The 12,468-nt window shown below is 51.5% G+C and overlaps 3 protein-coding genes across 3 annotated transcripts; 1 reads left to right on the top strand and 2 right to left on the bottom strand.

The window, feature by feature from the left end:
• Positions 1–1,425: 1,425 nt before the first annotated feature.
• On the bottom strand, positions 1,426–1,758 carry CTHT_0064300 (uncharacterized protein; the record flags this gene model as incomplete). The annotated part of the gene is made up of 1 exon (XM_006696672.1): positions 1,426–1,758. One exon carries the CDS (start codon positions 1,756–1,758, stop codon positions 1,426–1,428), a length of 333 nt encoding a protein of 110 aa, XP_006696735.1.
• An 8,364-nt stretch (positions 1,759–10,122) lies between these two features.
• On the top strand, positions 10,123–10,566 carry CTHT_0064290 (uncharacterized protein; the record flags this gene model as incomplete). Its single annotated transcript, XM_006696671.1, has 1 exon — positions 10,123–10,566. One exon carries the CDS (start codon positions 10,123–10,125, stop codon positions 10,564–10,566), a length of 444 nt encoding a protein of 147 aa, XP_006696734.1.
• A 278-nt stretch (positions 10,567–10,844) lies between these two features.
• On the bottom strand, positions 10,845–11,936 carry CTHT_0064280 (uncharacterized protein; the record flags this gene model as incomplete). The annotated part of the gene is made up of 1 exon (XM_006696670.1): positions 10,845–11,936. The coding sequence occupies one exon, from the start codon at positions 11,934–11,936 to the stop codon at positions 10,845–10,847; it is 1,092 nt and encodes a 363-aa protein (XP_006696733.1).
• Positions 11,937–12,468: the final 532 nt, after the last annotated feature.

Raw genomic sequence — 12,468 nt, 5'->3', positions numbered from 1 at the left:
TCATGAATGGTTGGGGTCGAGGTATCGAATATGGGAATGCAGCCCTATCTCGAACAGTGCCACGGTGATGATGCTTGCTCTCGATTCCGGCTCAGCACTTTCAGGACTGCCGATGATGGAAACTATGTCTTCTCTCTTATCAACTGAGATAATCGTCTGTACAGATAGTAAAAGAAGCTTCTGGCCTCATGTGGCTGCACTCCAATCCCCAGGAGGAACCTCCATGTACTCAGGCTGAGACAGTTAGTACATCAGTTCCGCAGCAACCTCACTGGATGCACTACCCGAGTTCTCTTCTTCTCAGCCTCAAATAACTGGTCTTTATTGGATGCTCCTTTCTTCCCAAGTGTAAGTGACCCAGTCCTCTAGCCTGGGTAACACACAACTCCCCCATCTATCGACTGATGACTCGCCTCTATCCTCTCATCTCACATCTTCACCGGCCGACTTACCCTCATTTCCTACACTTCGATGTCACATTCTTTTATCTTGTTGTCTCCAGTAGAGGAAATAAATGAGCCACTAGGGTCCCTTGCCGAAGCTGGATCATGCAGATGAGCATGCTGAGGACAAACTGGAATACTCGGACCAGTGTTTTCCGGCTAAGAGGGAAACTGTGGTGACTTGATAGAGAACAGAGGTGACACGAGTAAAGTTTACTAAACGATGCCTTGGATTGTGAAAGGATTATTAACATGTTCTCGTAGATTCCATGAGGGACCTCGTCGAATTTTAGATCTTGGGTCGATGGAAAGTTGGACGAACCGTATCTAGCACAGAAAGCTTATCTTTGTTTCGCAAATGCATTTTGCGTGAGCTAGCATCTTTTGCGTCATTATGAGCAAGTCTTCTGGAAGTCCCGTTCTCTTCCCTGTGGCTGTTCGGTAGGAATATATGACAAAAGACATGATAGTCAAGGTATGAAATGAGTGGTCATCGGTTCCCCGAGTACACAAAGCTTCATATCATAACCAAACATTTTCCCGTTTGCCCAGGTTATCAACATGGCCATCAGATTTGAACACAGCCTGTTCCTTTAACATCCCATCAACTAATCCATAAGACGTGCGCCCAAACCGCGGCTGGAAGCTCACTTGCCAAGTCGGCTTCACGGCTATGTGTGTAAGACACCGTCAAACGAGGCCGCTAAATGGTTGTTGACAAGGTGGTTAGCGTCTTGTCACAGCTACCAGCTGTTCGTGAGAGAAAATTGGTAAGAACGGACCCTGTAGATCCTCCATGACTGTCTTTCCATGCTTCTCGAGTTAAATCCCCCAGAGAATTGAGAAACATAGGAGAGAAAAGGATAACAAGGAAGAAGGTAGACGTTATCAAGGACAAACGATAGTGTAAAAAAAGAAACAAGAAAAATGGAGTGAAACATGAACGAGCAGAAGAGACATGACGCTATTGTCAACCCACAGATCAAATCCTCCCCTTAATCCTCCCCTCATGCTGCACCCTCAACCGATCCAACTTCATCTCGATTTCCTTAATCTCGGCAGTGGTCCGATCGATCGTCGCGCGCCGGTTGCCCTCCAGCTTCCAGCGCGCAATGTCCTGCGACATCTTCTCGATGCGCCGTTGCTTCTTGTTAATCTCGTCGCAGAGTTTGCAAATGTCTTCCTGAAAATAGGCCGTCATGACCAGACGCAGACCGCACGTCTCGCCCATGCGCCGCTCGCGCGGGCACTGCTCGCGGAAGACGGACCATTTCCAGTAGCCGCAGCGCCAGACTAGTTGGTCGTAGTAGCACATTCTGGGTTTTTAGGTTGGATATATGGTTGTTGTGTTTGTGTTTATGTGTTAGGTCTCCCTGGAATGATATTGAAGACTAGTTTGTAGGGGCGTTGTTGATGAGCAAGATTGTTTATGTGACCCTAAGCTGGTTCAGGGGGTTCACATAGGAGTATACTTGGTGATGGGCGCGGCCGCAATGATGAGGATGACCCTTCGTTAGAAGACAGTGATGACAGTGGAAATTAAGTGACCGATATCTCTCAGTGGGTGGTATCCATACTCTAGATATAAAACAATAGTTATTAGTGTCAGGTTGCCCTACGAACTTTAGCACTTGACGGCACTTGGGGTACCACAACAGCCCACGTACGTACTGCTCTGGGTTGCTTCAATTACCTTGAGGCAAATATACTGGATGGATAGGCCACGGATGCTTGTTAAAATCTTAGAAGGGCGGTTGTACTCGTGAGCCAAATCTGCTCCACAAGGCTCAAGGTGTCGAAGCGGTCAAGGGGTAGCTTGGAGGTCAATGATATGTGTCCCTTTTTGTGTTTGTTAGACAACTGCCACCGACACAATTCGACGTCTAATTCACCGCTTCTTATACCACCCTCGCCGTGTCCTTTGTCCGGTTTCCATCGGACTGGACCATTTTGATCGAAGTGGCCAACTTCGCCATGCATCAATCGGCGTCAAGGGTATGAAAGACACATAGCCGACAGGCTAGAAGCAAGGTGAAGGAAAAGATCCTTTCCCGCTTCCCCGGAATGGCGCGGTAAGCATGGAAGGGTGGGAAGTAGGAAGGGGAAAGATGCCAGTGTCCTGCTTGTACGTACACTCCGTTAAAGAAAGAAAAGAGCCAAGGGCGCAATTCAGCCAGCTGGCAGGCTCGACAGCTTCTTATCCAGAGGGATAGACACCTGTACTCCATATGTTTTGGGAAGGTCACTCACTAACCTCTAGTTAAGTCCACAAAGGATGTCGATAAGGAAGAAGGCCAGCCGGTTGTTGTAGGGAGTCAAGGCATGTACTTGCCGGCTATGTTGTAAGTGAAGTAAGTCCTCGAACCACACCCCGGGTGAGCCATCCTGCGTAATGGCAGCCACCGACTTGAGCCGGCAGACAGGTCCCGTTGATCTGGCCCGCGGAAAGGGGCCATCATCTCTTGGGATGGCCTTCCATAGGAGCCACGTCGTTCATGGCATATGAGAGACAAGAAAAGGCCCGTCCGTCCTGCTTCCCCACCGTGCTGCACAGCGACGCCATCGACTGCTTTGTGCTCGTCTGGAGAAAAGGCTTAACGAGGTTAGATGGGGCGTATTACACGTAAATATATTGTCTCAGTATGTTTGAAAGGGGGGGCAGGTTAGAGAGCTTAGAGAAGAGGGGCAAACGCTTGTCACACTGCTCCGTAGCCTTCCAGATTCCACGCGCGTCTGTCTTGAGCAGGACCTGTATAATTGGGCCGAGATAGGTTTATCGTAGAGAAATTCCCGCTTTGAGCTACTAGGTCAGCCATGGTTACCTTTAGCCCGCTGATATTCCGTTAACCATGCCTCCCTTCCGCGCAGAGGTCTCCATGCATGTTCCATGCACGGGGTAGCGGGGCACGCTTCTTTGCCGATGCCACTGGTCTTTAATGCCCGTTTCTGGACAATGAGACCCACAAAACCTCAAGAAACATCCTTAATGGGGCACTATGAATCTCCAGGGATTCACTTTGTTAGTTCCTGCCTAGACCGGACATGGTCTTGCTCGAGGCCTTGACAACCAGCCCCGCGCTTGATTCTCGACTAGGCCTGACAAGACCCATTCACTAGCAGAAAAAGGGATCTGCCCGTTGAGCTCGGGGAGCCGGCCGGGCGGGGTCCCCCGTCCGGTATCGTTCCATATCCGGAAAACATTGGTCCTTGCCTTGGCCGCCCTGGCCGCGGCCACGGGTCGGTTACGGGGCCAAGGAGGGGCAAGGTCTCCGACATGTGTCCATGATGCCACACACAGACAGAAAGAGAAAAAAAGACAGAAAACTTTGTATCAACTGTTTTTTCATGTAGACAAGGCTCTTGTCGTGCGGGGAGAATGTGCCTTGCATATCCCACCAATAGGGGATAGGAAAAAAGTGGCTGTTTTGCATGATTTGGGGGAGGATGAGGAGAGGGGGGCCAGAGCTTTGAGTGAACTTCTCGACAACAATCGAGGATAATGCTCACTCTTGAAAACGTTTAGTGATCCGAGGAACGGAATAGGAGAATAAGTGTGTGAATTGTTCAGAAGGATGATGTCCTGTTAGTCCACCTTATGCCATTGCAGTTATTAGGAAGGTTTCAAGGACATAATGATATCCAAGGATGCTTTCTTACTCATTAGTAGTTCTCTGATCCCCAAAACACTTATCAGGAGAAAGGCGGGCTGGACGCTCAAAGCACAATGACAGCCCAACTCGGATATCATGGAATGCACCCGCAGTTTGCCACGGTGCGGGACAAATCATGTCAGGTTAAGTTATCTGTTATCCTGATGAGGCAACAGACATTCATTGCCTGGTCCCAAACCTCCTCATGGCGGCAAACACTACTAGAGATTTTTCCTAATCAAGGTTTTAAAACGCCATGATATACGGTGGCAATACACACCTGGGACAAATCTGCGCTTGCCGGCGTCTACGCTCTACAGTGTCAATTTTACAGGCTTACACATGTTTGCTAGAACGGGTCTTCCAGGGGACAGGGTTCCGGTGCATGCAACTTTGTCACTCTCCAGAGCCGGTACAGCAGTCCAATCCGGATTTTACTCACTTCCCCGGAAGGCCTGACCCCTCACGCCTCAACCTTGCTCTCACAAAGTTCTTTAGCTGCAGAGAGCTCCGCTCTTGCCCACATATATGGAGTAGAATCTTCCGCTAAGCGCGCCATGCTCGCAGGACATCTCGCTCACATGAACGAGCGGCCATCTGGCCTGCTCCCCACTATCCCACGAGTCCAGTCCATCACGGAAGCACGGAAGAGGAGTGAAATTGTGATTTGCGTAAGTTTTCGGAGGCTAAAGCCTCTCCATACAGGCAGCTGGAGGGGGAAGGCAGACAGGCAGTAGTAGAGTTATCCCCACAAAACGGCCCGCTCTGAGCCCTGGAGGGTGGGTAGGGTTGTGTGCCAGAGAAATGACGTGGCGACACTTAAGTAGCTAGCGACTGTTGCCTTTTGGGGGAGCTTTGGGAGATATGGTTACAATTGAACGTGATTTTGGATCAGGACCGGCGTCTTCAGCCGTTAGCCAGCTCTCTCCCGTTGTCTGTATCTCAGAGGGAAGGTTTCTCTGGTCTGTCAGCCTCACTTAGAGAAGGATGTTTCCCACAATAGGAAAGAAGTAAAGCGCTTCATCCGCGAACTTCGTGTTTCTGACTTTTGTATGCTAGTCAAGATAAGTCACGTAGAAACGAACGAGGAACCCAAACTAAATCGACACAGGAAAAGAAAAATTCACCACATTCATTATCTAGCCGACCAAGTCCGCGTTGATCTTAGAATGTGACTGGGCCGCAGCGGAAGCGGCCCCGGAACCGAGAACCAGATTACCAAACACCGACCCACGATGCATGTCATTCTCGTCGTGGTGTCGGCGGCCTCTCCCTCGCAGTCCGAGTCCTTAAGACTCTAGTCTCGGTTCTTCGTGACCGCAGGGTTTTGAAGAGTGATGATTGGCGTGACAGGAACCAGCAGGCTCAGCTCGCAGACCTCTCTGGTCACAGTAACTTCCACCTCGTAGAGTTTGTCGTGGGGTAGTGCTACATTGTCCACTGCTAGGTGCGAGCTGCCCGCTGCAACTGAGACTGAGCTCGGATCGAGAATATCGAAACCTTGCCGGCCTTCTTCACTGTTATACCGTATGAACCATGTTTCCAAATGAAAGGCCCACAAACTCGGCCTTGATTTGGTGACCGTATCTGGAGATTTTACTCCTTCCCGCTGTACGTAATGATCTCTGCCAATGCCAGGCTAGCGAGTGGCCGCAGCCGGACCGCGGCAGCGCCAATCTTCCGGCCAGCGTCTGTATATCAGCTGGGAGAACAACTCAAGAGGAACTCGAAGGGGCAGAAGAACGGCAAGGACCCTTGCAAGCTGGTCACTTGGGTTTGAAATTGACCACATAGGAAGCGAAACATAGAGCGCGGTGAAATCAATGTGGACATGGCCGCTAAGAATGCAACCTAGTGGAGCATAGTGAGAGACACAGGGGTGGTTGTAAAGCTGGTCGCCCCCCGCAAGGCCATTGTGTGTTTCTGTGCCCAATGATGAGCTGAACAGAGGGCACAGTTTGAATTTTCCCAGACGCATGAATCCAGTTATCAATTGCACCGATTGAGTGGCTATAATAGATTCAGTCAATCGAGAGGGAGCGGCCCATTTTTGAGAATGGATGGTGACCTTTGTCATTTTTAAAATCATTTAACTCCCTCGTCTGCTGGCATGCGGAGCCGTGGCTTCAGATCAACTTCTCTCTGTGGCTGTCGAACTGTCAATCTAAGGCTTCCCAGAATGGTAATTACAAGCACATGGGACTGATCCAAACATGTTGCTCAGAGTTTTGCGCGAACAGAGCATGACAACACTCAATGACTTGAAATCTGTATCTGCCACTTGCCAATGCTGATGATTGTAGACACAGCTCTGTTGTGCAGCCTTGAAACGTTCAAGAACCGAGATCGGCCTGCACTCATAGTGCACCGTTACTTCGTGGATCTGTAAAAAGACACACAACCAAAATAAATGTTATACTTTCGGATTTAGACATCTCCATGCTTAAGGAAAGCTCTTTGGTCAGCGATAATCTGGTGCAAGACATGTCGAAACATATGAACTGACGTTAAACGACCTGGCGCGCTAACAGCGGGTAACGGGGATCAATCGTTTTAGGCACAGCCTCAACGAGCCCATCTGGGCAACATCATTGGCCAGCCCTAACTTCGGCAGAAGCGGGCCCTGGACGCGGCCACAGGGGCACCCACGTCGCGGAACTACTTCCATCAAAAGACCTTTTGGTGATCAGAATGATGTCTAATATACAAGACAGAGGCAAAAAAATTACTTAGATCTCTACGCTGGATTTCAGATGGTCATGGCTGCCGGCGTATGCATTGGTATGCATTGTCTTGCTGGCTCCTTGCGCACTTTGAGGTTCTGACGGTCAATATATAGCTGGAGCCTGTTCATGGAAATAGCGTCGATAGCCTACGATGCGTTGCGTGAGGGCTCTGAGTTGGCTTGGGCTTAACCTCTTCGGGCCCTCGTTCAACATGATGAAAACCTGCCGCGCCAAGCATTGATGATGATGAGAGTACCCAAGCAAGCTCGAAAAGCTGACAGTCGGAGTGCTTTAGATATTGTTGGTCCTCGGCTTCCTTGACTGTTGTATTGTATTGTATTGTATTTTCGGCCCGTCTCACCCTTAAGGGTCCTTGATCGTGCCCAGACGGCGGCGGGCAAGAGATGATTATGGACTGCCTAAACTACACTATATACACGCGGGAAAGCCCAAAGGAGAGAAAAAGCCGGTGTGTTGCTGCGAGGGGATGGCTTCCTTGACTGAATAGGCATCGTGTGAGTGATGAAGAAACCCGGCCGCAGACGAGCAGGCCAGCCCCGCGTGTTTGAGCCGGCCAACGCGTCAATGCTGTGATGGAGCCAAGAAGTGGGGATTGTATTTTTTAGCTCATGCCTACCCTCAATCTTGAAGAGCTATGATGCTCCGCAAGTGAGCATTAGCTGTCAAGGAAATGGATAATCGAAAAGACGCCTAGCTTGGACCCAAAGTCTCAGCAACCTGCAGACGGGCGGCGTGCATGGCGGGCGGCTGCAGAAGGGCCTGGAGGGGATGCCTGAACAGTGGCACAAGCTTCCCGTCGGAGAGCTATACTGGAAGGTTGGTTTTGTGGCACCCTGGATTGCCAGCCGCGCGTCAGTACGACGCTAAAGCCGCTAAACAGAAGACTCGCAGAAGCAGGCCCTTTGCAGCCCCCTGCGCGTCGGGTTGTGGGAGATGGCAGCGGCACGGTGCAGGAGATGCTAGGCGTAGACAGATTATATGAGTAGTTTTCAGGTGCCGTTTGCGCGTTTCTTAGACTGATTGAAGACAAGAGAGAGAGCTTGCGAGACGTGGGGAAGCTGTTACAGTATTGGTAAGTTTTTCGGTTTGAGCTGTTTTACGGGCTGCCTTGTCTGGGAGAAGGATGCATTGATATTGGCCGTATGTAGGCGAGGACCGCAGCACTTGATGGACTGGACACACAAAGACTTTCTAATCCAACACCTCGAGACTCCAGCAACGGGCTTCGCAAGGGAGCCATACTGACTGGTTTTTTTCTCTTCGCGAAGTCTGGAAATCTGAGACAGTTTGCGAGAAGCTGTGCTGGGAGAGGCGCTGGAAGACTCTACTAACGAGCTAACTATGGTTCGCAGATCGGCTCCACCGTTCCCACATTTGCTTATCGAACGTTATCGCGGAAAGTCCGGACAGAAGCTTACATAAGTGACCTACCCCAGAAACAGTAACACCGAGGGGGAAGTGCCGGCCAGTTGGTAGTGCACTCCAGCGAATTTCGTATTAATCCCTACTAAAGTTTATCTGGTAAACAAAATGATAATATAACGTCAAGCAGTGCTCGTGCTTTATGTTCCAACAATTTAAGAGTTGCACGTCTTCCCTTGGAGGTTATGCCTGTCTTGACCGGACAGACCGAACAACATCACGACTTCCGTGCGCTTAAAAAAGGGAAGGCGGGGAAACAACCAGGGTCATGACAGGGGCGCTCTTGTGGCTGCGCTGCCTGTCGCAGGTCCTCGTCTCAGATGTTCTTGCTGTTGCCTTCTGCTTTCTTGCCTTGCATGCTGGCTTGGTGTAACGCATCTTCCGGTTCGTTCTCTGGCTCTCTTAGCCTACGTCAGCCTTGAGTTCCCCGGCAGTCCCAGCCAGTCAACAATCAGACGAGCTAGAGTCATCTGAGCGTGTATTGTGACCATCGCGACGTCAACACGGAGACGCCGTCACCTTCATCCCTTCGTCACGCTCACTCCCCATTCACAACAACGCCCTGATCATGTCATTAGTCTCTCAACCTGTTCACAGGATTCTGAACTCTCACAATTGAATGTGTCTGCCGGTTATACATACCTGTCCTCCTCTCCTGCTTTCGATCGGCCTGTACTGTGCACCCTCCATCCTCTCCCACCTTATCCCCAAGAACCAGCCACCTCGGTGACTTGGTTGATCGCGCGGGCCATCTCGGCGACCAACTGCTTGACCTGCTTTGTCTTCGGAACTGACGCTACTCTGTGCTCCCTTGCCTAATCCGTCTAACACTGTCCGAGGTATCATTGCCGCCAGCCGCGCCACGCTCCCCATTGCACAACCGTCTTACAGATCTGTTCGCAGCAGATCACACAAAGCTTTGGCTCTAAGTAAGCTGGGCTAGCACATGAGATAGGCGTTCACGTTGCTGGCCCCAAAGCGACCGTCGGCTCAGGGCTAAACTTGGTGAGGTGGCGAGTTGAGCACGAAATCGAAGAGACCATCGGCCATTCGTTTAGTTGCCCCGCGCTCGGTCTGGCCTCCGCAGGAGCGATAGTTCTCGGTACCAGCAAAAAGGCGCTACGGCAAGGTTGGAGACGCCCAGATAGCTGTTGTTGCGTGTGCCGACGACAGTATCCCGCTGCCAACTCATCAGTCCTAAGCTGGTTCACACACGCGCCTCACCCTTTGAGGAAGAGATACACGTCCTCTAGAGGGGACTTGGTTGTGATGGCGCCATTGCTAGTGACACCACGTCAAGGCCAACAGGATCAGATTCAGCCAGTGCTAGCACAACAGCAGACAGACACTTCAGCTCTGGATCTGGGCCATGTCGTCAGTGTACAACTCATCAACAAGACTGACAGGCTCACTCTTTTGGGCCATAGTCCATCGGAGCTTCCCAGTGACATGTCTGTTCAGTGTTCCCTTGTGATTCGACAGCTCTCAGGACACAATGTCCAAGGTTCGGGAGACGTCGAGATGGAAAGCAAAAAGCCGTGTGGTAGCTGGAAGAGTCTGCTCGACTTGCCAAACGAGATCCTGCTTCACATACTGTCCTATGTGGATGTTTGCGATTTGCTGTCAGTGTCGAGAGTATGTCCTCCCTACCCTCTGCCCCCTTGATCTTTCCTTCAGGAGTCGAACTTACAAAACTTCATCACTCTCTTCATCCCCTTCCCACGTTACTACAAGTTCAATCCTCAACCTTGATATGTACCCCGCTAACAATCAAAGGTATGCCGCCGTTTACGAACTCTTTCCGTCTCTCCCTTTCTCCATCGCCAACGCCTACGTCGCGTTCGCGACACTCTGCCGCCCATGCTTTTCTCTGCAACTCGGCCATCCTATGATGAGCTTGTCCGCCGCTCCATCTTGCTCACTCGGACAGCTTGGGCCTCCCGCCGACTCGCTCATAACCTCGCCTCAGCCCGTCTTGCCCGCCGACTGGCCATGCGGCCTTCGGCCGAGGAACTCGTTGCTCGTGCCGTCCTGCCAGAGGAGTGCGTGCCTTCATGGTGGTTCCGAGGCGGGCAGTTACCGAAGAGGAATGGGCCGGCAGTTGCCCCGAGTCTTGTGGAGAAGAAGAGGGCTGTGGAGAGGGAGCGGGTGAAGGATCAATTGAGGGGCTGGTTGGAGAAAGTGTGGATGGTTGAGGTGAAGAAGAAGGAAGAGATGGCGAGGGCTTGGCTCGAGAGGAAAGGCATTGGGAGGGTATGGCGCATGAGGGTTTTCTGGGAACGGATGGCTAGGGGAGAGGCTTAAGTTTTTAAGGGCTGGGCGGCAAATATGTGGATGGCGTTCCGGTTTGGTATGACATACTAGAGGTTTTTGGTTATGGGATGTATGATCTTGGAATGATTCCATAAACCAAATCATGTAACTAGAATTATTTATGACACGTACCGTCATGGTACACGATATTGTACAGACATTTCCGAAGTCCGTTTTGCTGCCACTGAGGCTTTTGCCAGCCTCTTCTTCCGATATCTATGCTCTTCCTTTGCGTTCCTCAAGACTCGGCTTGCCCAACCGTTCATCTTTCAAGCTCGGAAGCGGAACCCATCCCAATCATCATCATCATCATCATCATCATCATCATCCTCATCATCATCCTCATCTTCCTCTTCTTCCTGCACAAGGGTGGTCGCCTTTCCCCCCCTGTCTCCCTTTTCAACTGCTGCTACCCCCTGCCTACCACCAGCGCTCATCACCCTCGCCCTCAACGCCTCTCTTTGCTCTCTTAACCTCCTTGCCCGCGCCTCTAGCTCCTCCATAACCTCAAACTCCTCCTCCAACTTCCTTGTCGCCTCCTCTTTCTCATCCTCCAGCTGTATATCCACCAGCGCCCTCCGCCGCGCCTGCTCTTCCTCTTCTGATTTGGCGGCCACCTCCTCTGCGGTCATCGCTGGTGCTAAGATTACCGCGTCCGGGTTCATCTCCGGGTTGGTGAGTGTTTTTACGGCGGACGGCTGCAGCAGGTCGGCTTCGAAGGCTGACCAGAGGGCTTCGTCTACTTGTTCTTCGGAAGAGGGACCGTTTGGCTGGGTATGGGAGGGGCCATTCGGGAGGGCGGGCTCTGGTTGGGAGGCTGATTCTTCGGTAACAAGGGGGGAGCGTCCGAGGGGCGCGGTTTTAGGTGTCAGGGACATTGGTGTGCCGGAGCCGGTATTGGAGGATGTGCCACCTGGTGTGGCGGGGCGTGAAGGGATTTGGACTTCGAGGCCAAAGCCCATGCCGGGTAGGCGCCGTTGTTCTGAGAGAGTGGTGGCGTCATCCGGCTTGGGGCGTTTTCTGCGCTCATCGTTGGCGTCTTCGCCATTCTCCGCTACGGGTCCCGGCTCATCATGCTTCCTCTTTGCGCTGGGCGCTGCCCTCTCCCCTTCAACGTCGCCTATAAACCCCGCGCGGGGAGGTTCAATCGGTCGTGTGGAAGCTTGTGCTTGCTGCTGCTGGCGCTGTAACCGCTGCCGGTGGCTCGCGCCATGTAGGTGGGTGTCCCAAAGGGACTCGATCTTGATGTACTCCTGGCACAGGGTACAGACGAGCTTGCCATTGTCTAGATATGCAGCGAGCGGGTGGTTTATTCGGCGTGCGGCGCGCTGTTGTCGTAATAGGGCACGGGCATCTGCCATAGTCGAAGGATGAGATTGAAAGCGGTGTAAGTCGTTGGGTGTAGTTGAGGCTAGAGCGTGGCGGGGAGAAAACTGAGGCTTGCGCGATGGGTCAATTGATGACGTAAGGCGACTAGTGAATCCGACAATCTTGATTATGGTGATGTGAGCAAGTTGGATAATTAAATGGCTGGGAACCGCGTCGGCATGGATAAAGAGTCGAGAATGAAGGGAGACGAAACTGTTGCGCTGAAGCTTGTTCAAGAAACTTGGGTCTGCATAGGGTCCACTCACTAGCCACTTCATATGGGTAGCTGCAGCCACAGCCGTTGAGGTTCTCTGTGGCGTAAATCTTCATTAGTCGCATGTATACTGACGATGTCGGATAGAACACTGCAAACAACGCGGCGAGTGTTTTAACGAAAATAATGAAAATTGAGAAGATTCGATACTGAGCAAAAGTACTTACGACCTGAGTCACTTGTTGTGAGGGAAATTGATTTGAAAAGAGCCTGGACATTCTATAACACCAATCATGCCAAGTCCTAATACA

The sequence above is a fragment of the Thermochaetoides thermophila genome, assembly GCF_000221225.1.
Source record: "Thermochaetoides thermophila DSM 1495 unplaced genomic scaffold scf7180000011821, whole genome shotgun sequence".
In the NCBI taxonomy this organism is placed as follows: Eukaryota; Fungi; Ascomycota; class Sordariomycetes; order Sordariales; family Chaetomiaceae; genus Thermochaetoides; species Thermochaetoides thermophila.
This window is presented reverse-complemented; position numbering and strand designations above follow the sequence as displayed.